Source organism: Python bivittatus, unplaced genomic scaffold (assembly GCF_059951505.1).
Source record: "Python bivittatus isolate LINGU-HERP-01145 unplaced genomic scaffold, Pbiv_v1 ctg000480_np1212, whole genome shotgun sequence".
Lineage (NCBI taxonomy): Eukaryota > Metazoa > Chordata > Lepidosauria > Squamata > Pythonidae > Python > Python bivittatus.
In genome coordinates, this window is record NW_028277075.1 from 26,083,338 (window position 1) to 26,111,281 (window position 27,944).

The following is a 27,944-nucleotide window of genomic DNA, read 5'->3' on the forward strand; positions in this document are numbered from 1 at the left end:
TATCCAGTGTGTTTGATCCAGAGGGGCAAGCTGAGAATTTCCCTGTACCATGAGGCTGGGGACCAAGAGCATTACTGCCCACTATTACAGAACAACTTGCCTTCAGACCTCTAGTTGGTGCCCTCCCTTATGTTGTTTCAGAGGGTATTCAAGGCAGAGGTCTTCTGTAGGGTATTTGAGGATTAAATAATAGATTAATCCTTTTTTGCCAGGGTTTGCTTGGTAGTTTGGAAGGGGAATGCACACACACACACACATAAAATGCCTTGAGTCTATTTGGAGTCAATGGTCTATAAATATTGGAATTAACTAAATTTGTATCATACACTGTTTTTTTTTTTACTCAGTGATCAACATGCATTTATGTAATTCATGTGATTCATCTAATTTTACACCGTTGGCCAATGATTCTTAAAACAATATATATTGTAGATACAAGCTTTTAAATTAAAAATAAATATAAAGCAATACACTTCCAAGTATCACATCAGTTAATAATAACCTTTTGCATCATATTTCAGTGTCTTTCCCTTATTCACTTCTACCTCCAAGCAGGAAATTTCACGGGACTATCAAAAGAAGAAGAAGAAAATCTTAGCAGCCAAAGCAAAACAGCTTTGAAAAAAAAAAAAAAAAGACATCACTGGGAACTTTTTACAGATGAAAATTAGCCTGGAATACCTAAATAAATACCTAAATAAATAACCAAACTAGAATTAAATTGCCTAAGCAACCCCACTTGGAAACCTCAATAATCTCAACCCCAAATGGTCCAAATAATTCACTCCACCCTACAGTTTGTGTGTGTACTTGTGTGTTTGTGAATATATTTTGGTTTGTTTGTATGCCCTGGAGGGGTGGGGAATGAGAAGGTAAAAAGTTCTCCTGCACAAAACCTCTGATAATACTATCATCTTACGCTCCCACCATGGCTTTTCCCCTCTGCCTCCCAACATATTTAGGACTGCTGTTTTAGACCTCATGACTGTTACCCTGTGCCTGCTTACGTGAGAGGAAGCTCTATTAAATATACTGTAATGGGCTTTACTTCATAGTGCTTATATTAGGCTGCCCAATTTATGTCCCAGAAGGTAATACTGGCTTGTTCTGAAGCCCTTAAACTTATGATGTAGCAGAAAAATATAATTAAAGGAATAATTCCTGTTTTATTTGCTTAGTTATACCACAAGGACAAAGAATCTCTGTGTATGGCTAAAAAGGTTCTTTTATGTCTCATTTCATTACAGTGAAACATTGTACTATCTACCTCAACTAGTTTTAACTCCCTCCCCCCCCCCACACACACACAAGATAAAGTCAACTTAAATAATCATATTCCCACAACAATATGAGTTTTTAAAAAGAAAGAGAAAACAAATAAAAACAGAGATTACCACTAATACACCATTAGTAACAATATTCTCATGAGGAACAGGGCTGTAAAAAAAATAAAAATAAAAACAATTGATGTGTCATAGCAGGTTTTTGGTTAGTTAAATCTGCTATCTATCTATCTATCTATCTATCTATCTATCTATCTATCTATCTATCTATCTATCTATTTATTTAACCAATTTAATGATACTAGACTCTGTATTAACGTAGCTGGCAGAGATTTGCCCATATCATATCACAATCCAATATGACGAAGCTTTTAAAACTGATTATAGATTTATCACCTGTAGGTGAGCAGTGTAGGAATTAGGCAAGATTATGAAACACCTAAGACTAAGATCAAGCTGAACACCATTTTGACAATTTATTTTCAAATACATTTATTTTCATATTGAAATAATGAGATTAATTGATTGATTATGTGATCAAGTCATTTTTGACTCCTAGCAACCACATAGATTTTCTCCATGAGAAATAATAAGAAAAGGGACATAATGTGTTAATATATACAAATGAATGAATAAATATTGTCTGCAACAATACCAGGCACAGAACTTACCTAAGTTTTTATTGTCCTAGAAATTCAGTTACTTAAGTTTTGATTTTCCTAGAAATTCAGTTTACTTGTAGGCAAAGGATAAAGATAAATCTGGCCCTTCAGGCTGCAGAAATCCCAATAATTTAAGTCCTTGTGTAGGCAGCATATATACTAAATTGGAATGATGCCAATAATTTACAGATGTGTAGACTTCATATCCCAGAATTCCCCAGCCACAGTTCTCAGAGTTAACATCTACATATCTAGGAACTGCTAAGGTTGGGAAATACTGTTTCAACCCAACAGCTACTTAGCAAAGTAGAATAGGCTAAGACTACCACATATGAATAGTGAAAAAACTCCCACTTTTTACTGCCATCAGAGGGTCACCTGGATTTTTTGTAGACCAGATCTGGTAGAATACGCATTTAAAAAAAAACCCTCCAATTTGTTTGAAGATAACTACTACTACTATTACTACTACTAGAACCTCATTTAGTCCCTATGATGACAGAATGATAGGTCCAGGTCCACCATTGCAGAAAGAGAGCATGGGTGAATATTGCAAGAAAAAAGGAAGCCTGGAGGAGATGGAAGGTATGTATCCCAGGATGGCTACCCACTCCATGCCAGGATGTCAGACAGAGACACACAAAGTCAGACAAGTTCTATTCCTATATCTTGTGCCTGAACAAAGCCACTCCTGTCCATACTTTCCATGGCAGACAGGGAAGCATTTTTTTTTAATGTTATAGGTTCTTAAAATTCTAGGAGGTACTTACATATTCTCCAGACTAAATTCTACCTTCAGGTTTTCTTGAATCTATAAAAGGACAAATATATTATTTCATTATGATATATATGGAGTTATCTTCAGAAAATGTAGTTCCCTTAATACACAATGATATATTTACTACTTGTAACAGGACATCTTTTCTTTTCCTGCTAACCCACTGCAGATTTAAGTATTAATGGTATCCAGTGGTTACCGTATTTTTCCGTCAATAAGACGCTCCCATGTACAAGATGACTCCCACTTTTCCAACCCAAAATTAAGAAATCAATATTTTAAAGATAGTGCAGAACACATTTTTATTTAGTAATTAGTTAACATTTACCTAATACACTTAGTGGGAGGAGGTCCAAACCGTCTCTCTGCAGCTCTATTTCCAGGCTCTTTTGCATAACTTATTAGATTCAACACGAGTGAAACTGCAGATAGCTTGTCTCTGCAAACAGCCTTTCTCTAACTGGTTTGTTCAGCATCAGCTGACGTCAGTTACATAAGGCTCGTGATTGGAGGAAGTCTGTTTGGGAGACAAGCTATTTCACTCGTGATTGGAGGCTAGCAATAGGAGGAAGCCTCTTTGCAGAAACAAAGTATGGGCAGTTTTGCAACCGTGCGGTTCTCTCCTCGGCTGACTTCCTTGAATAAGACGCCCTTCAATTTTTAGGGTAAGGATTTTAGAAAAAAGTATCGTTTTACAGTTGGAAAAATACGGTAAGTTAAATAAAGCTGTGGCCCTCTTAATATTTCTTTTACTGTGTTGTGCCTTCATTTCATTATGTGAGTGTGTGCCCATTTTAGCAAGAGGTCCTGTCTGATTCCTGCTACCACATCTCCTAGAACTGAACTTAAATATCTCAGGACGTCTGCAACATAATTAGCAGGCTTGCTCTCACTTGTCCTGAGTCCAGCACCAGCACAACTACAAGTGCAACAGCTCGCTGATGTTTGAATGTCATTTCCGATTCCATTAAACTAAGACTCCATTAAACTTTATTAGCAAGTCCTCTCTTGCTAATAAAATAACTATGATGACATTTTTCTTCCAAGATTCTTGACGGATGATTTCATCTGAATGTCTGCTTTGGACATGTGAATTAAATACAAATTTAAAAACTTTTCCCACTACCTTTACTCCCTCGATTATTTTTGTGATAAAGAATTTGGAAACTGTAGCCATTTCTGAACACCAATGAGGTTCCTAGAATAGCCATCCTGCCCTTCCTAGCCTGTTGTGCTTGAGGGGCATGATGGATTGATGCTGAAAGTTCCCATTGCATGTATGCTTATCTCTTCCCACTCCTCCCCCCAGTAAATATTAGCAGTTTTGTTGTTTGTTAATCATGTCCTTCCTTTGACCAGCAGTTCTGCCTCCTTACTTTTGGATCCAATGGAAACATGAGGCAAATTGTTTCTCCAAGCTGAAGTTTAGCAACATCAAAGAGAACAGTGAAGGGGCGACCATCCAAAAGGCAGCTGTTTTCATCATGAACCATCAGCTCCAAAATATTCTGAGAAGAGAAGGAAACTTAAATCAGCAGCTTTTGAATCTGGACTACAAAACCAAAAAGAGAAAGAGTAATATTCAGTGGTCATATATCAAGAAGGCAATTTCATTTTCATTACAAAATTCCAGCTATGGTTTACCAAACCTGGTGCCCCTTCCAGATGTATTGGGAGTATAAATTCCTGGCTAAGCTTTCTAGGCATTCTGGGAATTGTAGTCTCACTCCTCCAAAAAGTACCAGATTGGGGAAGACTGGTTTCAGCCTTTAATGCGCTAGCATAGCTATAGTTGTATCTTACACAAAAGCGTATGGGTTAAGTTTACTCCTTGATGTTACCTATCATTTGTAATCCTACTGCAGCAATTTAAATTATCATTGGCCTCTGTGAAAAAGAGTTTTATAAATGTCCTTCAGATTATATGGACATTCCATTGATGTCCAACATACCCACTCTACTTTTACACTGGCACAGGCAGAGAACCAAAGTACATGATTATCACATTGTTCAATCTGGCATAACTTAATCTCTGTTTAACAAAAGCAAGGGGGCAGGATGAACTTGATAGTTATAGTAATTTGGTAGAGAGGAAGAGAGATAATCTTCTGCTCCTCCTTTGCAAGTTTTCTTCCCACTGAAAATAGTTAGCTTGCCACAGCATTTCTAATTGTGACAGCAATGCAGACACACACTGAAAACCTCCTTCCCCCACAACAATTAAACAAAATTAGCTATGATATACAACCTATATGTGACAAATATTTTCTCCAGGCACAAATATAATTATACCCTCCTACTTACATACTGGTTGATACTTACAATTTAACAGCAACTTATTCTGTTATATTAAAGGCTCTATATTCAGGGTGTATCAAAAATCAGGGCCCATAGACAATTTATTATATAAATTAAATTAAATGTTCAGATTTGCCATTTTCTTCTAAAGACTTCCATACTCATTTGACGCCTGACCTTAGAACATTCCTAAGTATGGTAACATTTGCTTTGGAAAAAAAAATTAATAAAACATATTTGATTGCTCCATAGAGCCCGACTTTTGGGACGCCCAATATTGCATAGGTTTGCTGCCTATATAGGATTGCAAATATAGCTGCATTACCAATTCTTTGGCAGGTCCAATATATGGCCTGGTGACCTGTGTTTAGCCTAGTAGCTCAGCAATTATCCTGGAATGATTTATTAATGTGTTTTGCATGCCATAAAATCCTTCCCTTTGGTTCAACTTCACTTACTATCCTTGGGCAGCATAATGGGAGCTCCAGTCCAACAAATCTTGAAGACAGGAGATTGGGGAAGGCTGCTTACTTGAACTCATCTACCCTGCCTATCTGTAACATTTCCAATATTTTATTACTCAGTTACTCACAATTCTGAATATACAAACCATCCTTATGAAAAAGCAATACATTGAAGCACTCTAGAACCCTCTGTGCTAAAAGTGATATAGGGACTCTTATCAAATAAGGATTTTTTTCTCATGTTTTTAATTGCTCAAACTTTGGCCAGTTATTAAAATAGGAATCACCCAAAAATAAAGAATCAAAAAGCAAAGCAGAAGACAAAACAACTACTAATAAAACATAAGTAAAAACATTATGAAAAAAAGTTTGGTATTACATTCTCCCCTTTCCTTCCATTTATTTCCCAAGTTGCTAACCATTACCTAAATATTTATACTAAACTTCGAACTCTGAACATTGGAGGTTATTCTAGTATCTGTTTAAGTCACTTCATCTATTTCTTTATTGATCCCTTAACTCTTTTCTAAAAACCATATTACAAATATCTGACTTTACCTTGCTGTGTAATGTGCTGTATGTAAGGGAGCCACTTCTGCTTGAATTTAGTCAGGCTTCTGTTATGAATATATACTTCTCCAGTTTTGGAGAACATATGCTTCTCCTGTTTTGGTCTTCCAATCTTATATTGTTGGCAAAGTTTCACTTTCCAAATTTGTTCTTGCAGCTGTCAACATATATCTTGGTAAATTGTGATACTTTTCATTTATGTTTTCTGCAATTATTTCTTACAAAAATATTTGTGATTTCAGTTCAGATTTTATATTTTACATGTGCTGAATATTTGGATGAATCTTTAAAAAGGGCAACCAGCAGGAACCTGCCAATTATCACCCAATTAGTCTGCTAGATATTTATTCTAAGGCCTATGGCAAGACATCTTCTGAATAAATTAGAAGATTGGGAGGAAGAAACAAAACCCTTTTGTCAGAAAACGACAGACACGGGTTCGGTTATCCAGTAGACAGAAGTTTTTATTGGGCACGTTTGCAAAGGTGGGTCCCTCCCGCAGCAATGGAGGAACCCCGAAGCAAGGTCTGACAGGTTTTATACCCCCTATCTGTCCTCCCCCTCCTACGAGGGCTTGGCTCACAATCTCACCTTTTTTACCGCCCCGAAGCGCTGCTAATTAACCGCAAAACCGCAGACATTCCACTTTCCGAATCCAATCAGCGCAATACACATTCCAATCCCCACTTGACCCGACAGCCGCCCCCTGCCGTTTCTCTTCACTCTGGAGCGAACGTGCCTCTTGCCTGCAGTCTTTCCTCCCTCCTGCCGTCCCTCTCCACTCTGGTGCGAGTGTGCCTTCTGCCCATCCTCCCTCCTGCCGTCCCCCCAAGGCTGCCCCATGGTGCACAGCGCTCTCCCCTAGCAAACATGGTTCGTTTGAGGCCCTCACTTCTCCCTGCCTTCTCACAATCCCCCCTTTTTCTTTTCACGCCTCTGTTGGGCCTCAAACCTGGCTAACAGGATTGCTCCCTCGTCCCGGACCCGGGGCTTCACACACTGGGACAGGTAATTCCCACAAGCAGGGAGACATTGCATTAAGCAACATACTAGGACCAGTAAGGCAATGAAGCCAATAGCTAGCACAGAAAGTTGTTTTAACCAAGCAAAGTTAGGTAACCAACTAATGAGCCACGACCAATTCCATCCCTCTGGATCCTCGGATATGCGAGAGGCTAAGGTCTTCAACTTGGCTAGTTTTGCTTCAACATAATTCTTATTGTTGGTTAGGTTAAAGCAACAAAGACCTTGAAAAGATTCACAGCCTTGTCCTGCCCTTAATAGGAGATAGTCTATAGCTATCCGATTTTGAATGACCGCCCTCCTGATCTCAGTGACTTCTTCAGTGAGGGCTGCAATGAGAGAGGATGTAAGGTTGACACTTTTAGCCAGGAGGCAGGCCACCTTCCTTAGGTCCAGGTAAGCCCTTCCACTTAGTGCAGGAACCCCTACTAAGGAGAGGGCCAGAGCCATGGCTTCTGTTTCAGACAAGAGTGTCACATCACTCTCACAATCAGATGGCAGCTCCCTTTTTCTTTTGATGGGTGCGCTTGTATTGGAGGCAGGGCATATAGAGAGGTCAGGCGCCCTATGGCACAAGGGCCCCCTGAACTATAGGCTGGAACATAGGTGTAAGCTTCATGTCCACATAACAAAAAGAAACCTTTAGGTAGGTATAGAGGGGTTGAGGCGTAAGGGATATTATAGATCCCTCCACAAGTGAAAGCAGGACCTTTTGAGGGCAGTGGGTGGGTACGGTTCTGGGTATTGTTGAAATATACACATTGAGTTGCATTGGTTATCCCCAAGAGATTTAGAGCTATTTGCCTTTGATTAGTCCAGGGTCTTGGAGTGGGAGAAGACCCAAAATGATAGAACATCCCCCCCCACGGGGGATCATCCCCAGTGATATCAATATTCGCTATCTGAGTAACATTCTTCAATGCTTCCAAGCTGATGGGCATTCCAAAGAAACAGGTGGAGGTGACACCCTTCACAGTCAAGAGTTGCCCGACACAAAAAGTTGTGCTGTTCAAAGCTGTCTGTGCCAATTCTACAAAAAAATTGTTGTTAGAGCTGTGCTGTAGAGCATCTAAGCAGTGACATAATAGAATAACCTGGATGCAAGCCTTCATGTTGTTCATCTCCTCCCCTGCCTTAGTTCAGTTCCTTTTAAGTTTTACTTTGAGTCCGTCTCCTGGTTGGGCAGTCCACGGTCGGGGGTCGGGAGCTCGCTTAACCCGATGGTAGTGGGTCCAACCCCCCTGTCGGGTTCGAACCGCCGATTCAGTTGTCAGGAGAACTTGGTATGGTCCCTCCCAAGACGGCTTCAGTTTCTCATCCTTCCACGTCTTTATCAGGACCCAATCCCCTGGCTTGTGGGGGTGTTGGTCTTCCAGCAAGGGGGGCCGCTGAGCGAGGAGTCCCTGTTTTCTTAAAGATAAGAGAGATTGTGACAGTACCAGGAGATACTTTCTCAGGAAGGCATCTTTTAGCTCGGGGATAGGCTCTCCCATTGGAGCCAGGAAAGGTCTTCCCATCATCAGCTCGAATGGGGAGACCCCCACATCCTTGCGAGGGGCTGTCCGCATTCGAAGCAGGGCAACCGGAAGTGTCTTTGTCCAAGGTAGCCCTGTTTCCAATCCCAGTTTGGTGAGATGTTGCTTCAATACCCCGTTAGCTCTTTCCACTTTCCCACTGGATTCAGGATGCCAAGGGGTGTGGAGTTCCCATCGAACCCCCAGGCTTTGCATGACCTCCTGCAGCACCTTGTGGGTGAAGTGGGTCCCCCTGTCAGAATCCAGACTCTCTACTATCCCATACCGGGGGACGATCTGTTCCAGGAGAACTTTTGCTACTACCTGTGCAGTCGCCCTCCGGCTGGGCACCGCTTCCACCCAGCCAGTGAGGTGATCTTTGAGTACCAACAGGTACTTCAACCCAGCCACAGGAGGGAGTTCCGTAAAGTCCACCTGGACTCGCTGAAAGGGCCATATTGCCAAGGGCCTTCCTCCCCTCTCCCTTCTCCTCATGGCTTTGCGATTGGTTTTCTGACAAATCAGGCATTTCCAGCACACAGCCTGCGCCTCTGTCCACATCCCCAGGCTCCAGTACCACGGCTTTACAGTATCTATCAAAGCCTGCACCCCCCAGTGAGACCCTTCGTGCAGTTTCTCCAACATCCCCCTCATGTCAGCACGGCTCACTACTGGGGCCCCCTCAATTGTAACCCAACGACCTGCTTCCTCCCTGCAACCTTCCCTTTCCAGCAGCACCTCATCCAACTTCCCCGGCGTCCAAGCCGGAGGTTCTTCTATCTGGGGGATTGCAATCATGATGGCAATGGGGACACCCTCCGCTGCCTCCTTTGCTACTCGATCAGCAAGTCGGTTCCCTCTTGCCTCCATCGAGTCCCCCTTCTGATGTCCCATTATATGCACCACTGCAATCCTGTCGGGTTCTTGAAGAGCTTCCATCATCCCCTCTATCAGTTGCCGAGCTTTCACCTCCTTCCCAGCAGTTGTGAGTAAACCCCGTTCCAGCCAAATTTTCCCGAAAGTGTGCACTACTCCCCAGGCGTATCGCGAGTCTGTGTAGACGGTGAGGGACACTCCCTTTCCCAACTCTAGTGCCCGTTTCAAAGCGTGCACTTCACACAGCTGAGCCGACCAGTCCGCTGGTAGTGCCCCCTTCTCTATTGTCTCTCCCTCCGCAGTCACTATCGCGTACCCTGACTTCCTTTGTCCCTGCTCTACTCGGCTAGACCCATCCACGAACCAGACCTCACCCTCTTCCAGCGGGACCTCCTGCAGGTCCTCCCGGGTCTTTGTTTGCAGCTGCAACAGGGTGGAGCACTCGTGCTCCGCCGGCTCCCATTCTTTCCGCTCCCCCGCAAGAAACTCCGCTGGGTTCAAATTCCTGTCTGTTCCTACCACCACATCAGGACTTATCCGGAGAACTGTCTCATATTTCAACATCCTCCCTTCTGTCATCCAAGCAGCCGCCTGCTGACTAAGCACACTTAAGATCTGATGGGGTGAATGGACAATCACGGGGCTCCCAAAAGTGAGGTTTTTCCCTTCTGTCACTAGCACAGCAGCGGCAGCCACTGCCTGCACACAAGTCGGCCATCCCCTCACCACTGGTTCTAGGGCTTTGCTCAGGAAGGCCACTGGTTGATATTTCCCAGCCCGTCTCTGAGTCAGTACTCCAATGGCAGTTCCCCCATGGGCTGTAACGTATAGGTGAAAGGGGAGGGCCAAGTTCGGTAGAGCCAGAGCCGGGGCCGTCACCAGGCTCCTTCGTAATTCCCCCCACTTCTCTGTGTCCCTGTCTGTCCATTCTACCCTGTCAGATGATCCTTTCAACTTCTCATACAGAAACTGAGCCTTGCTCATGTACTCATCTATCCATAGCCTGCAATATCCTACTAGACCCAGAAACCGCCGCACCTCCGTTTTAGTATGAGGGGCTTCAACTGCATTATCCCCTGTATCCGAGAAGGATCAATCAACTTCTCGCCCTTCCGGAGTACATGTCCTAAATACTTGACCTCCCTTTCCACAAATTGGACCTTCCCTTTTGACACCTTCAATCCTTCTTCAGCCAACCAGTTCAATAAAGCCACTGAGTCTTCTCTCACCTTTACTTCCTTCTCTCCAGACACCAACAAATCATCCACATACTGCAGCACCCGAGAACCCCCAGGGGCCCGGAACCCCTGGAGTTTCTCTTCCAATGCCTGTCCAAACAAGAGGGGGCTCTCGGTGTACCCCTGGGGCAGCACCGTCCATCTCAGTTGTTGCTTCCTCCCAGTCTCCGGATCTTCCCACTCAAAAGCGAACAGATCCCTACTTTCTTCTGCCAGAGGGCATGACCAAAAAGCATCCTTCAAGTCTATCACCGTGAACCACCGATCCCCGGGAGGGATCTTCCCCATCAAAGTGTAGGGGTCAGGCACTACCGGGGTCCGGGCCAAGACCAAATCGTTGACCCTCCTCAGATCCTGCACCAGCCTGTAACTATTGTCCTTCTTCTTCACAGCTAAGATAGGGGAGTTGAAGGGGGACATAGCCGGTTCCAACAGCCCTTGCCGCCTCAGCCCATCTATGATGGGCTTCAGCCCACGCCTCCCATCCCGGGACAGCGGGTATTGGGCTTGCCGCAAACCAGTCACCCCCGGTTTCAAGGGGATGCTAATTGGGGCAATGCAGAACCGACCCGCCCCCCCTTCTCCTGCCCATACCTCAGGGTTCACAACCTCCACGTCCGCCTCCCGCAACAAACACATCCTTTCTGCCTGTTCCACATTCCACAACTCCACTCCTAGACTACCCATTAGATCCCTTCCCAGCAAGTTCACCCCTGCCTGTGGGATCAGTAACACATCTGCAGTTACCTCCTTCCCATTCCACTCCAGTCTCACTCCCTCCAGTACGTCTGCCTTGACCGGAGAACCTCCCACCCCCATCACCGATACCGACGCGCCCCGGGATTTCGCAATCCCTGGGATCGGTTGGCACAACGATGTTCGAGAGGCTCCGGTATCCACGAGGAACTGCCGTTCCTCGCCGGTGGGACCCACCGTGATGTTTACCAAGGGTTCCCCGTGGGTCCCGGTTGGGGAACCATGACCCCCTAGTTGTACAGGGGGAAACTCCTCTCACCCGTGGGGCGATCCACCTGGCAGTCCCGAGCAAAGTGTCCTACTCGCCCGCAGCGGAAACAACCTTGCCTATCCCCAGTCCACCTCTCCCTTCTGGGGTCGACGCCACCTCTCCGGGGCCAAGGTCCCCGGACCAGATGGGGAGAAGGTCGCGCCTCCCTCAGTCCCTCCCCTTCGTCTCATTCTTGGCCGCCGCCTGAACGGCTGCCATCATCATTTGAGTTTTCTGCCTGGTCTTCGCCTCCTCCCTCCCCACATAGGTCTGTTGAGCAATCCTTAGGAGTTCCCCTATCCCCTGTTCAGTCCAACCCTCCCGTTTTTGTATCTTCTTCTGAATGTCTGGCCATGCTTTGGTGACGAACTGCATTTTTAACAAGGTCTCAAAGGCTGGGGTGTCCGGAGTCACGCCCGAGAATTTGGTCAGGCCAACTCGGATCCTCTCACAAAAATCTCCGGGCGATTCATCCTTCCCCTGGGTTACCTCAAAAGCCTTGGTCAAATTCTTCCCCTGGGGCACTGCTGTTCGGATGCCCTCCAAAATCATCTCTTTCATGTCTCTCATGTTCTGCCGGTGTGCGGCATTATTGGGATCCCAATTTGGGTCTGCCAGAGGGAATTTAGTATCTGCGGCCGGGGCATTTGGGACATTTGCATTCCTTCGCTCCCAAGCCCCGAGCGCAGCTCGCCGAATCTGGCCCCTCTCTTCTGGCGTATAGAGGTGGGCTAAAATGTAATTCAGTTCCCCCCAGGAGTATTCCACTGGGCCGAGAAAAAGTTCCAATTGTTCGGCGGCGGTATGGGCATTCTCTTGCATACGAGGGAGGGTCTTTTTTTTAATTCCCTCAACTCACTGGGTTTGATGGGAACTGTTACGTAACTGGTGACGGTCACCCCCTGTGCGTTCGTTCCGTTCGGGACTTCCCGGACGGGGAAGGCACTGGCCGACCTTAGACTAAAGGGCAAGTTCTGAATGTCTTGGTTCAGCTGGTCCAGCTCTTTCCGCAGCCCGGGATAGGGTGGGGGCGCCGGAGGGGGAGCAGTAGGAAGAGGAGGAGGAGGAGGAGGTGGCGGCCCCCATTGAGGTCTAGTCAGCCAGAGGTCCTCCTCCTCATCCTCCTGTTCTTTTTGGACAAAAATTTTGGCTAACTTGGGTCGAGGCCCCTCCCAATGAACATGGAACCAGACTTCCACATAGGGTTCCTGTGTTAACATTTTATGCTCCACAATGTAGTTTTTTAGTTGGGTCACCCAGTAATTACTGGGGATTCCAAGAGTATCCCAATGGTAGGGGAATTCGGGGTCCACTAGTGGATATTTTGGCCATTCTTTAGTGCACAAAGTTATCATGGTTGGTTTTTCCAGACCCCTGGTGAATGGACACAACCAGGGTGTCTCCCATTGTTGCAACAATTGTCCTAATGGAGAATCCATGGGGATTCCCCCTACTGCGTTTTTCCCACTGGCCCCTGGCCTTACACTCTTACTCTGCGCCTTACCCATCCTTCCTGACTACGTTTCCCACCTTACAGAAGGTCCCGGACTCTTCTGTCCCCTTGCGGCGTCCAACGCCTCGTAACCACGCTAATCTCCCCGAGATTATGGGTAGGCTGTACTCACCAGACCTCCCGGAGGTCCCCTCGTCGGCCGACTTCCTCTTTACTTCTGTCTGACTGGCGATTGGAGTCCCGTCCTGGACCCGACTCCGGGGAAAACGGGAGACACCTCAACGGGGTGTTACGGCCGATTACTCACCGGTTCTCCACAGTCCGGTCCACGTCGAGGACTCCTGGCTGGCTCGCCAATTTTGTCAGAAAACGACAGACACGGGTTCGGTTATCCAGTAGACAGAAGTTTTTATTGGGCACGTTTGCAAAGGTGGGTCCCTCCCGCAGCAATGGAGGAACCCCGAAGCAAGGTCTGACAGGTTTTTATACCCCCTATCTGTCCTCCCCCTCCTACGAGGGCTTGGCTCACAATCTCACCTTTTTACCGCCCCGAAGCGCTGCTAATTAACCGCAAAACCGCAGACATTCCACTTTCCGAATCCAATCAGCGCAATACACATTCCAATCCCCACTTGACCCGACAGCCGCCCCCTGCCGTTTCTCTTCACTCTGGAGCGAACGTGCCTCTTGCCTGCAGTCTTTCCTCCCTCCTGCCATCCCTCTCCACTCTGGTGCGAGTGTGCCTTCTGCCCATCCTCCCTCCTGCTGTCCCCCCAAGGCTGCCCCATGGTGCACAGTGCTCTCCCCTAGCAAACATGGTTCGTTTGAGGCCCTCACTTCTCCCTGCCTTCTCACACTTTCATCCAGAAAAGGCAGGGTTTTGAAAAGGACGTAGCACAGTGGACAGAAAATTTCAGTGTTAATGTATGCTAGTGACATGGCTCTTATTTCCTGTACTGACATTGGCCTTAGAAGATTATTGGCCAGACTAGCTGCTTATGGTGAAAAGGAAAAACTGAAGATAAATTATAATAAAACAAAGGTAGTAGTTTTTAGCAAAAGTAAACACAGATGGACAATTAATGCCCAACAAATTGAGTGATGTCCCTCTTTGAAACACCTGGGCATCACCTTTCATAAGTCCTTTTTATGGAAAGCACAATTATCTACTGTCTTGGCAACTGCCCAGTGTACAGAAGGTGCTATTTGACATTTTCTTATTCTAAAGGAGGGCAATCGATGGCTCTTGCACTTAAAATATTCCAAGGCAAGGTGATAGCCCAGATGCTGTATGGGGCTGAGATCTGCGGGTGGGATGAGAAGGTCATTGCCCAACTGGAAGTAGTCCAAAACAACTTCATAAGGAAGATCTTGGGCCTCCCCCAGGGCACCCCTGCTGCCTACTTAAGGATGGAGGTAGGGCTACCTCCATTGACATTAGAATACATCTTGCATTGTTCGGGCACTATAAGAAACTAGAAAGCCTTCATGAATCCCATCTTGCCAAACTCTGTTTTCTCCATTACCCAGCTGGGAATCAATGGACTAAACTTTTGTCATCCATTCTACAAATGTATTCCCTACCACCTTTGGGAGAACTTAGAACTTGGAATAGGGGACATATTAGAGATTGGCTTTTTGAAAGGGATGTTAATAATGATGCCACTGTAGTACAATCATCTAAATTTTCATCTTGGTATCATCATTATAAAAAACATAGAAGCCTCTTCCAGTACCTGGTTATCACAACCAGTGCTTCACTGAGAAGGGTTTTAACATCCCTTTGCCTGCAGACCATGCCCTCTGCATATCTTGAAGGGAGATTCGGTAAGCTCCCTGTCGAACAATGCCTCTGTCCTTGTCATGTTGGTCAAGTGGAGAACGTTATCCTTTATGTCCTCCACTGCCCCATTTACAATGAGATCAATGCCAAATTATTAATGGCAGATGAACTCAAGGGCTCCGACCTTGAAAAATTGAACTATCTTCATTTAGATGTATTTCCAACTGTCAGCAACCAAGTTACTATTTTTGCTCTGCTGTTATTTAAACTTAGAAAGAAGTACTTAAGTTCCTAGTTGTAGCTTTGGCTTTATTCTGTTGTAACTTTTTTACATCTAATACTTCTTCTATTACTCTATTTTATAATTTCACTATTTTATTGTTTTATTGTTACTTTATTGTATTTTATGGCATTCCTACGTTATGATCTGTGGTTACAACAATAAACTTATTTACTTACTTACCTACAGTCCCAAATACTTCACTGAGGTTTTTTTGTTTTGGTTATCTCACAACAAAATCTTTTTTCTTCAGAGGTTAAATATCTTGTTATTATCTTTGTTTTCTTTTCATTGTTTTCTCTTCAAATTGTGTAAATCTTTAGCCTGAATAATTATTATGAACTAACTATCAAGCAATGAATAAGCATGTGTGAATTTTCCCTGACAGCTGAGCCCTGGTGTTTTTGCACTGTAATTCTATACCCATTTAGTCAGAAGAAAAACCCATTGGCTGAGATCATATAGCATGGCAAACCATTATATTTGACTGATTTTGTTCAGTTTTGATTCTGATTTTATTTTGAGCTGAAGTTTGATTTGGCAAAACTTGGCAAAAGTTTGGCAAAAAGTTGCATGAACTGAGCTATTGTGGTTTGTAATTCAGTTTATGAATTAGTGACCTATGTGAAGCCAGCTATTGGGGTTTTTTACACAATCATGATTTAGTGCAATGTATGGACCCAGACACTGTGATCAATGAGACTTACATCACAGAAATGTCGGTTCATGATTATAATCTTTACCTTATGGAATATTGTTAATATCCTTAATTAACTTCTTTTTTTTTTTTTTTTTTGCCAGATGAAATATTTCACAGATACAGTGTTTGATCTCCACTAGGCTCTAAAAGCTAGGATCTAGTATCTATTTTAGGTCAAGGATATAAACCTTGCCAAGCAATGGACCCAACAGAATGCTTTGCAAAATGCAAAATCTCTTGCTTTCCGTTTGTTAAGAATATAAAAACATAGGAAGATACCAAAAGGATTACAGAATCCAGAATCCTGCTCATACATATTGGTACTTTCTGAAGGAAGAACATCAAAAAATAACTTAAAAACCTTATAAAATATGTGAGGTCCATATAGTCCATTAGTCTAATTCACAGTGGCCACTTCTAGAAAGCTCCCAATTGGGATTTGATCATAAGAATAACTTCTCACTGATGTCTGCCTGCAAATAAATTGAACCTCTAGGAACTTCTGAGCTTAAGCAAGTTCTGCATCTGTTGTTGTTGTGGATAACATTCATTCATTCATTCATTCATATCAATAAACTGTGGTCATATCTGTTGCTTTTCTCATTGTTTCCAAGCATTTTTAACTGGTATTTACTGCTAAGAGGTACCATTATAATGCTTTTTCTTAATTCAAAATGGTGATCAGCTTCATCTTAGATGTTTTTGTAATATTACCTAATTTTTATGCTGCACCCAGGTGATTATCTTATAATTAATTTTAAAATCTTAACTATTTATTTGTGTAGGACAGATCTCAGCCAGGTAGGTTAATGAAGGGCATAGTGTTATTACCTAAGGTCTACTAACCTGATATGAAAACATTAGTATAATCTTTAAGTGATATGAACTCTTAGCTATTAGTCATTATCAAATAAATTATCTGTGTTCTATGGCAATTTATTTCAGAGCCTGAAAATAAAGTATTGGGAATGTGTTACTTTTAAGCCCTGCTTTTGGGATTCCAGAAGCATATGGTGAGCCATCACTAACAATGGTTCCCAAAGGATCTTCTTATCTGATCATGTCCTACAACCTAACTTTTAGTGAACTGAGTATTCACACACACGTTTATTACACCCCTAAGGCCAGATATAATCAAAATATATAATAGTAACCATCTTATATTTATGTATATATATAAAACAAAACAATTAATATTATTTAATCTAGTATTTAAAATAACAGTGCTAAAATATTTCAAAGTAAGATACTATGTTGTGGACTTTTAACTCTAAATAATGGTGGAGCATATTGTACAGATGGTAGCACAAAACCGGGCAACCTGGGAGGATATTTCCGGGTCTTTGTCCGAAAGGAGTAGCATTAGATGGTCACACTCCCTGCCAGGAAATCTCTTCAATATCAGACATATATATATATATATATAGAATCCTTATATAAGGAGCAGTATAATAGCATATGGCTTAGTGTTTCTATTGACATGGACATAATTGAAGGTGCATGGAAATGCCCTTAAAAAATCCAAAAAGGACTGCTGAGGGCAATGCGTCCATTCTAGCTAGGGTGAAAGCTTTGCGAAATTTCAGAATTGTAATAGATGTTAAATAAGAAGCTGGAATGAACCCTTGTGGTAGAAACTGACAAATATTGGGGTGCAGCACCTTACTTAAATTTGTTTGTAAATCTATATTCCAGATACGTTGTTTAGGGGCAGTTCTAGCATTATCAAATCCTAATAAGCACAGAGTTTGCATAGAAAAGCCCAGCAATTGAATTCTATCTAAGGCTTGTTTTTGCCATGATGATTGAAATGATCCCTAAATACTAAAGGGCCTAAACCTATAGGAGACAATAGTAACTTTAGCCAGAAGGTAAGAAGAAGAAACCATGCTCTGGCATCCAATGAAACTATACCTAATTCTACTCTTAAGATGGCATTTTTAACACTTTTTGGTACCATCAAAATGGCTCTAATAAACTTATTCTGAATAGTTTCAATTATATTAAGCTTTGCAAGGGAGCAAATTTGAGAACCATAAAGGAGATCAGGTATTACCTTAGCTTGAAAAACCTTGCAAGCTGCTGGGATATAATGGGCTTCTTTTGAATGGTAAAATCTTACAATAGCTGATGAGGTACGCTGTGCCACGCTTGCCCAGTAAAGAAAATGAGCATTCCAGGATAAGGAAGCATGGAACTGCACTCCAGGGTATTTATAGGTGTGCACCTGTTCAGTTGGGGTCCCATTTATTTGCCATTTGTGACTCTTATGATGGTGTGAGGCAAAAACTAAGACTTTAGTTTTTTGATAATTTATTGAAAGTTGTTGATCTGTGCAAAATAAAGCTAGTGCCCTAAGTGCTTTTCTCATTCCCACTTGTGAGGTAGACATAATGACTAAGTCATCGGCATATAGTAGTGCTGGAATTGCACAATCAGCCAAAATAGGTGGATGATGGGCTGAAGCAGCAAGCGCTTGAATTATTGGATTTAGATACAAATTGAAAAGTAATGGAGCTAATATGCAACCTTGTCTTACACCTCTATGAGTTGAGACTGCTCTAGATAAGTGTCCCCAAGGGGTGCATCTAATTTTCAGGGAGGTATTTCAGTAAAGTGACTGCATAAGAACTAGCAGCCTTTTGTCAATCATGATATGTCTCAGACTATCCCAAAGTCTCTCCCTTGGTATTAAATCAAAAGCTGACTTAAAATCAACAAAAGTTGCAAAAAAAGAACCACGAAGGGGAGTAGAATATTTTTCTGCTAAATGGTGAAGAACTAAACAATGATCTAGTGTTGAACGTTCCTCTCTAAATCCAGCCTGTTCTTCAGCAATAATTTTCTCATTTTGTACCCAGTCCACCAACTTTCAGTATAAAAATCTGGCATAAAGATTGTTTATTGTGTTTAGTAAACTGATAGGCTTATAATTTGTAGGGTCAAGACTATTTCCTTTATTTTTGCATATCAGTACAATGATGGCCTGATTTCAGTCAGATGGAAATTATCCTGTGTTATTAATATGTGTAAATAAGGTAGCCAAAACTGGGGCACACCAGTCTTTATTTTCCTTTATTAATTCTGGGGGGATAAAATCACCACCAGGTGCTTTACCTGGTTTTAATTGGACAATAAGATCTTTAACCTCAGCTATGAATGCCGGCAGCCAATCTGGGAGGTCATTACAAGGGAGAATCACATCTGATATTTCAGCAGATTCCCTTTTAAAGATGTTATTAAAATGATCCTACCATTTATCTGCAGATATTTGTGTAATAGGGCCAAATGTCTATCCGTAAGAGACTGATTTATTAAATACCAGAACCAAGTGGAATGCTTGAGCTTTGCTGATAAAATTAAATTATTCCAGTTCTCTCTTATAGCTTGCCGTTTCTTTGTCTTCAAAAGGTCTTAAGTAATTTTAAAGCAATTGAAGAATTTTCCTGGCAAAAGGAGATCATTGCAGTTAAGAAAGCCTTTTTAGCTTTAATGCAGTCATTATCATACCAAGATTTAGTTCTTTGATGTGCATAAACATACTTAGCTGTTGTACATCTTGTCAGGGGGGGCCTGAAGATGAACAACAATTGATTGATACAAGGATATTACTTGTTCATATGAATCAGATTTGGGTATGTATCTGAAGCAGTGGCTCTGATGTCAAAATTCCAGTCATAATTTTAGCTAAATCTTGAGACTATTTATTTTATACTTGTCCCTTCATTGTAATGTCAGTGGGGCAGTGGGCTACTTCTAATGATTTGAGGTTTGTTTTAGAATCAAAGAAACAAATTAATGGAAAGTGGTCACTATCAGGGTAAGTTCCAATATAAAAATAAGCTATATGGCATATAAAATTCCGGGAAATCATAATATAGTCCACCACACTGGCCCCGTTTGGGCACCAGAATGTAAACTCCCCTTTTAGGTCACCCCTGACAGTGCCATTAAGTATAACTAGACCTAAACTATCCACAAACTGAGCCAAACGAAATCCTGCAATATTACATTTTTGATCTTTAGATTGTCTGGCTAAGAAATATCCCACATCAGTTTTAGGGGGCATTTGCCAATTAAAATGAGTTTGCAAAGAAGCATCAGATTGGCCCATGCGTGCATTGAAATCTGTGATGGAAGGCATGAGCGAGGAGGATCCTGGAATGGAGCTTCAAGGTTACAGGGAGGGGGAGAGACATTCCAAGCATCTCCTCAGCCCCCAACCAGAGCATGTGAAAGTGAAGAGAAGGAGACTGACCCCTCCCTAAGGGATTCAGGGTTATAGTTGCTGTCGTTGGGGTTTAGAGTTACTCTGGCGAGATTATGTCTAATAGGTGTAAGCTAATAGAGTAACTGAACTGTTCCTGGATTGTCTCACTGTGGTTCTTGGGCTGAACCTGACAAAATCACCAGCTATTAATATGATGGAGTCTGGGTATTGACATGATAGCAAATTTATGTAGATATTAAACCGATCCCACAAATTATTTATTTCCCTGTGCCCATGAACTAGGGGCAAATATACATTGACAAGTAATACAGAGTAAAATTTAAATCTGAGTAGGAGGACTAAAGCCATATTTGAACAAGACTCCAGCATAAATACTGGGACATTGAGTTTAACAGAAATCATAGTACTCAGGCCACCTGATGGTCTACCCTTTTTTGTACTGGGAATTGCATTTAAAGTAAAGGGAAGATATCCAGGTATTAATAGAGCCTCCCTAGTCCATGTTTCTTGGAACAAAAGAATATCGAAAGAAGAAATATATTCCATAAATGAAACATCTAACATTTTTGCTTTCCAGCCTGCAACATTCCAGGAGAGGATAGAGATGCCCCCTTCTATAGGATAGAGTCATTTAGAGTCTGAGGGTACTATCAGTGAGTTAACCATACATACAGAGCTTTTCTTCTGGAATGGGGCCAAAGTTGAAGTTTCATCTAGTGTTGCCTGTTGTAGCACCACCTGAGTTTGGGGGATAGCTTCCGGTTGGGTGATTTTAGAACTTCCGGTAACAATATCCAGATCTGAATTTTGGGGAAGGAGACTAGTAGGTTCCAAGGGATGTAATAAAAGGCCATTTTGTGGGGAAGGTCTCAGATCCAAAGAGCATTGTTCAGCATCTGCCTGTGATATGGGAAACACTTCCTCCTCGATAGTTAGCAAGGGCTGGTACTCTCCAATAGGCTCCCCATTCCTTCCATGAAGGCTGGGAAAATTATTTTTTGGGGTAGCAATTTCCATCCATTTGATTGTCCATTGAAAAATGGCAAATTTGTGTCAGTATTTGGAGACACAAGATCAATAAGTGGTTCTGCTGTAGCAATGGTGAGCAGTAAAGTTTCCATAAGATTTTCTAGCTTATGTATTATATTATCTTGTTCCTTCTTGGGCAGACACCCAAAAGCATGAATAAGATCGCCTTCAGGTGAGTCTGACATATCTTCATTTTGTGTGAGTGGCTGACTCCCACTGCCTTGCTTTTTCAAAGTCGGATGTGGGAAGGAGGTCTTGGTAGCCCCTGTTACAGTTGTAGAATGAGTATGCAGTCAAGATGAAGCATGGCCAAATAAAGAGTTAATTTTTACATCATGAAAAGCTCTGGTAGGAAAAATATGAAATGATGCTAAGTATGGTCTCATCTTAAATAGCATTAACGGAATAGTAGTCTGGTTAAAAGATAGCAAAATCCATTTTCGGTTTTGTACAGTAGGGAGCCATTCAATGGCATGTAGGTCTATCTGACTGTAGTGACAGTTCAGAAGTTGCCCTAGAGAAGTTTTAATTGCTCTCCTAGAATCCCAGCATCCAATATTGAGGCTATTCAGGGAGATACAGAGAGCAACCTGCTGTGTCTGAAGTAAACGGTTTTGCTTGCGAGGGATTTCCTCTTTTGTATCCAGAGAGACATTAGTCTGCATAAGACTACCTGTGATGGAATGGAATTATGAAGGCCAGGCTCAGAGATATAAACATTTTCTTAGCTCGCCAGAGGAGCATGGGAGATACAAGAGGATGAGACTGGCACCTCCCTGAGGAATTCACACTGTTGTGGCTGGATGGCTTGGGAGCTGGAGTTTCAGTCTGGGAAGATTCTTGCTAGAGGTTGTAGCTAATAAATAATGAACTGAATTTGCATTGTCTCTTGGAGTTCCTTGGGCTAGGCCTGACATCAATCTTCCCAGACTCAAACTCCAGCTCCCAAGCCATCCAGCCACAACAGTGTGAATTCCTCAGGGAGGTGCCAGTCTCATCCTCTTGTATCTCCCATGCTCCTCTGGCGAGCTAAGAAAATGTTTATATTCCTGAGCCTGGCCTTCATAATTCCATTCCATCACACTACCACTCTTTAACTTATCAGAGAGTAAGGATTTATTAGTACAGTCATTTAATCATTGCACACTTTTGTCAGATTTTTTAACTTTATTGTCTCGCCCTTTATCAGAGCGCATGTCAGTAATGTCTTGTTTTGTTGGAGTTTCTGCATCAGTTTTAATGGATGTGGCAGGTCCAGTTGCATACTTACAAGCAAAAGTCTCAAAGTCTTTTTTCAGCAGATCTAAATCATATTTTATAGCTGAAAGTTGCTCAGATAGTGAAATAACAGTTTGAGCTATAAGAAGACATTGTCTTGCCATCCACTCTGTGGTATTTCCCCATGAGAGCCTCTCCAAATTCTGATTTTGTATCTTATTTTTAAACTTATTTTTATTTCCCTTGAAGTTATTAGGTGAACTAGCAAATTGTACTGGAGACATACAGTGAGAGACCAAAAGGGAGTTCAAATTTTCATTTAGCTCTTCCCTGACAGATAATGAAAGCTCTAACAGCTGTTGTTTTTCCAGTTCTGTCTGTAAGTCCCATTCAAGTGATTCAAGGACTGCAAATTTGCTGGACGTGGAAGGAAGATTTGCTTTACTTACAGTTTTATTTCGTGTAAAAAGTTCTTCTGTCTTCAGTTGTTTAGCAGATGTTGAAGAGGAGAGAGAGCCTGGACTAATTCCATGTCGCTTCTTTCTTTTTCCCATATTGGTCAAATTGACTCGGACACTTTTACTCCACAATCATCTCATCATAAAAATTTTAGAATATCTTTAAAATAATCTAATAGTAAGAATCTAATTTAAAATCTACAATAACCTAATATACTTATTTTAACTAGAACTATCTAAAGAAAAAAATAGCTAAAATATACTATTTTAAAATAATATAATATTAAAAGGGCAGGAGCTTAGAAAAATGTGTGTTGCTGGGCTGGTGAGCAAGACTTCACCCAGCTGAGTATTCTTATGCTAGTCCTGCCAAGACACAGTGGTACTAAGGCAGCAAAGAATCTGTAATATTGTAGTGTCACCACAGAAGAAATGGCAAGGAAGGATAGTGGGGTGGTCCGCTTTCTCTCTTTGCACATATAAAATCCTCCATACCAGTGTTTAGAAAGAGTTACTTAACAAACCTTGCAGATTGCATATAAGCACTTTCACCTTCTACTCTTATCTGTACTGCAGCTTGTAACAACATAAAGAGAGAACTTCATGTAATGGATTCCCTAGTCTGACAACTGCAGAGGGGAAGATAAGCATAGTACATTAAAGACAATGTTTTAATTAGGATGTCTTTGGCAGTTGGTCAGCTGTCTGGGTTGTGCTCCAATCACAACATTTCCAAGTGTTGTGCTATTTAACTCCCCTGTCAAGAGACCCCAGACATTTTGAACCTTGGCACAGACCTGAAAGCCTGGGAAGGTGCTATGCAGCAACCAGCTGCCTCCAGCAGATCCACCCACTGTCATTTCAGCAGTTCTTGATGAGCTGAAGGGATCTAGTCCAGTATATTTTCTCTTTCTTCTGTAACTCTCTTAATCTATACCCAATAAAATCTCTTTAGCAGTTAACCTATTGTCTTTAAATCCCTTAACTTGTTGGCTATTGGCTGGCCACAGGTGCCAACACAGACATTAATAAAAAGTTTTCTGATACTCCATGTTCTGTTTTCTCATAATCACAGTGAAACATTTGCAGTCTTTTTCTTGCTTCCTAGAATAGTATAAAACTATAAAAAGTTTGCTCTTTTACAATAGAACCATGGTATTGGCATAGTCCATTTCACTTCTGGACAAAATTGCAAAACAAATCCATTATTATTAACCCAACTATTTTAGATTGGTTTTTATTGCTAAGGGGTGTCATTATAATGTTTTTCTTAACTCAGTTCTACAAGAATGTATTTCTTGTTATGCTCTGTTTCTTATACTCTACACCTATCACCCCATCTTTTCTACCTGTTGTCATGAAAGGCATTTTAGCAGACATTTAAATAAAGATTGCCTATAACAAGCCAGATGGCTCAACTATTTTAAGAGGATTCTTAAATATTAATCTCATTTGTGAATGATTACAGTCACTGAGAAACAGATATCATTCCATTAAGTTATGCCACTGCCCTTTATGAAAGCCTTGAAGAGCTGGCTCCTTCAATAAATTCTGTGACACAAAGATTTGTGACCCAACTTCTACTATTGACCAATGCTTGTAGGTAGTGTAATTGCTATGTTGTTTCCCTGATGTGGGTTCATAACACTCGTATTATTATGGTTGGTTGCATGGTCAGCCAGATGTTTAGACTGGATTTGACATTTTTATCCACCTATCGAATCCTTCCTAAACACCTGGGATAGGCAGATGTTGTTGTTTGATGGTGTTAAAGGTATCGTCGCAAAATATAAGCTGTTCCAAGTAAAGCTGCCTTTTGCAATTGACTGATGGTGCTGTTGTCAATGCCGATGGTCTTCAAATGGTACTCCAGATGTTTTGGGATTGCACCCAAGGCTGCTGCTGCTGCTGTTGTTGTTATTATTATTATTCGTGCTTTGTTGGTTTACATTTAGAGTTACTGTGGGGGTTGAGTTAGCTTGTTAATTGTATAAACAAGTAAACAAAGTGACTATCCCACCTATGGGTGAAAAATTGGCTTTGATTCACCTCTCAGATTGTTAATTTCTGCCTTATTTATCTTTGCCATTGTAAATATTTTCACTTTTACTTTGCACTATATATAAGGATATATTAACTGATTAAAGAAAATACAGCTGAATCTCAAAATTAAGTTCCCCTTTACTAATGCTACACATTATATCATAATCCAGTTGTTACACCACTGCAGTTTAATTCTGATATTAATAAATACAATGCTATTATTTATTAAAAACCATGTTAAAAGTTATAACAACCATCAGCAGTTCCTTGATCATTCAAGAAATGTCCTGTAAATATATGCCCAGTAATTTTTCAATTTGGCACTGAAAAAGGAAATGAAATAAATAAAATCTGTTCACAAAAACTATTTTGGATTCATGCCTTTTCACAGCTGAAGAGTTACAAAATATGAATCTGAATGTAGTTCAGGAGCTCAAAGAATAATGTTAAAGATGGTGTGCCTTACTTTGACATGATTCTGGATCCTGTAGAAGAAAGTTTCATTCCATACTGGATCTTCACAGTGCTTAATGGTCTTCGTCCGAGCCGTTTCAAAAGAAGCTGATGGCAGGAACAAGCTCACATAGCAGTCAGAATGGCTAACTGCTGGGTTTTGGTTTTGATTTTTAAAAAAAGAGGGGGTTAATGCAGATTCTTCGAACACATAGAATCATGAAAGTTTATTTTAATCCCTGTCAAGATCATAGCTATAGAATACAAAGAAACCAAGAGTTTTCTTAACTAGATCTGATTTCTGAGTTCACAATGATTGAATGGATGTTAAAGTTTAGATCATAAAACTACAGAGCTACGTAAGTGCTTAGTGGCTTTAACTATGTCCGCTCAATGAATGCGTAGAACTTGGCTGATGCATGGTCTCTAATAATAGGTTTCTATTACAAGCCCCAAAGATGTCACATGCATCATGATTCCATCATACAAATGACATAAATTGAGCCTAATTCACAGCATTTGTGTGATGATATAATGCACATGGCATCAGTTGCTGTTGTCTGTAGACGTCCTTGTTTGTAACGGCTACATCAAATGCCTTTATTTAACTGTATGTGTAATTTCATTCTAGTTTCTCAATCATCTCCCCACCACCATCCCCTATTACATACCACTCTAGCCAAAGGTCAAGTTTATGCAATTTCTCCCCCTAGAAGTAGAAGAAGCTCTAGGAGTGGCAAAAATGATCATTGCTACAACAGAGTGACATTTTCAGTCTATTTTATGTACCAATGCAGACAATGCAAATGTTATAGACATTTCTATGACACCCAGCTAATATAATCCCTACCTTTAGACTATATAGCTACTGCATCTGCTCTGAATATAGTACTGTATAGAGAATTACCTTGCTTCGTTGGCATCTCAGTGTAAAAAGTGAGGAAGCAAAAAAGGGTTTTGTTGTCCCAGTAATTGCTTGATAAAAAATAATTCCTAGCTGATCTCTTCCCTTTCACAGTGCCTGCAGAAAATACTTCTGCTCAGTCACTTACCCCTCTTGAGATAGGGTGCTTTAAAATGAATTAACAAGTAAAATGTTACTTTCCTAGTAATATTTTGGCTACTATTCTGCTTCTTGCATCAGAATTCCTACAGACTATCATGGCTTTTTTTGTTTTGTTTTGTTTTTGCTGGCTTAACTGATGAATTCTAGCCTATGATTTGAAAAATCACAATAAATCTAATAAATAAGAATAACAACAACATAGGTTGCTTGTAGAAGTTGCAGTAGGATTTGAAAGAGTTGTTGATCACATGCAAAAGGGAGGCAAATCCTCTGGTCAAATATCAACTTTTCTACTGTATGCATTCAAGGAATTAAATCACTTTTTAAGATTTTGGACAGATTATAATTGTACTTAGAACTGAAGAAATCTCTGCAGGGCTCTGTGCCTGCATACTGGTACAGAGGTTTCCATAGTGAGGGGGATCAAAAAGGTCATGACATGATGGAATGTGCCTATGAAGGGGAAAGTGATGTGAGGGACTGCAATAGTGTAGTAGGTTCTTAGGAAGGAGGGAGCACATTCCAGGAGTGGGGGGCTGGGGGGAGAGAAGAGGCAGCACAGTCCGGAGCAGGAGCATAGGAAGAAGAAGAGATTTAGGATCGCCACTTGCTAGAATCTCCCAAGTGTACCCACTAGGTTAGAGTCGTACAGATTTAGTCAGGCAAGATTCTGTCTATATGGTATAAGCAGTAAAAGAACTGAACTTGGCTGGACTGTTTCCCTGTTGTTCTTGGGCTGGGCCTGACACATGATGATGGCTTCAACTATGCAATGGAAGCCCCATCCCCTTTTATTTACATGCTTTGTGCATGTGGTACATGTAAAAAAGAGGCAAAGCTTCCATTGCATGATCAAAACCACCATTTTGCCTTTTTTGACCACTACCACTTTGGTCACCTAATGCGAAGAGAGGACTCTTTGGAAAAGACCCTGATGCTGGGAAAGATTGAAGGCAAAAGGAGAAGAGGACAGCAGAGGATGAGATGGTTAGATAGCATCACTGAAGCAATGAGCATGAAACTGAGCAAACTCAGGGAGGCAGTGAAGGACAGGAAGGCCTGGCGCGATGTGGTTCATGGGGTCACGAAGAGTCGGACACAACTTAACGACTGAACAACAACAACAGCCCCCTTGACACACACACTCCTGTACTGGAAGAGACATGCCTCACAGAAAGGCAGGGCTTTTCAGCAAGTTCCCAGTGCTACTTGTCTGTTGAAATAGATACAGGAAGTATCATCTAAATTTATATAGCTTGATACATTCAGAGAGTTTACAGAGTAGAGCTAAAGTTGCAGAGTGACTACATGGGTCAGAAAAAAATAAGTTTGACAATAATTTTTTACAATCTAAGCAAATAAGTAGTTGGAATTTTCATGGGACATGTAAATAATAGGGTATTTTTAAACTTACTCTTCCCTTATCCTAAACATTATCTTTCAGAGGTAAATAAAGGAAAACTCCAGAGAGTGGATTAACCTTTCAGTCCTTGTTAAAGATAAAAGCTCTCAATGCAA

The 27,944-nt window shown here is 41.7% G+C and overlaps 1 protein-coding gene across 2 annotated transcripts in view; it reads right to left on the reverse strand.

Moving 5' to 3' along the window:
• LOC103065591 (cytosolic phospholipase A2 epsilon) overlaps nucleotides 1–27,944 on the reverse strand; it is a 59,263-nt gene that overhangs the window by 30,942 nt on the left and 377 nt on the right. Inside the window, exons 2-6 of one of the 2 annotated variants that reach the window (XM_088145509.1) lie at nucleotides 25,374–25,510; nucleotides 4,100–4,141; nucleotides 2,716–2,756; nucleotides 1,395–1,437; nucleotides 503–569 (exon numbers count right to left, since the gene is read on the reverse strand). In XM_088145509.1, coding sequence (XP_088001635.1) covers nucleotides 503–569; nucleotides 1,395–1,437; nucleotides 2,716–2,756; nucleotides 4,100–4,141; nucleotides 25,374–25,510 — 330 coding nt within the window. Of the gene's footprint in view, nucleotides 1–502; nucleotides 570–1,394; nucleotides 1,438–2,715; nucleotides 2,757–4,099; nucleotides 4,232–25,373; nucleotides 25,511–27,944 lie in introns of both variants that reach the window. The other variant, XM_088145508.1, reaches the window with a different exon arrangement.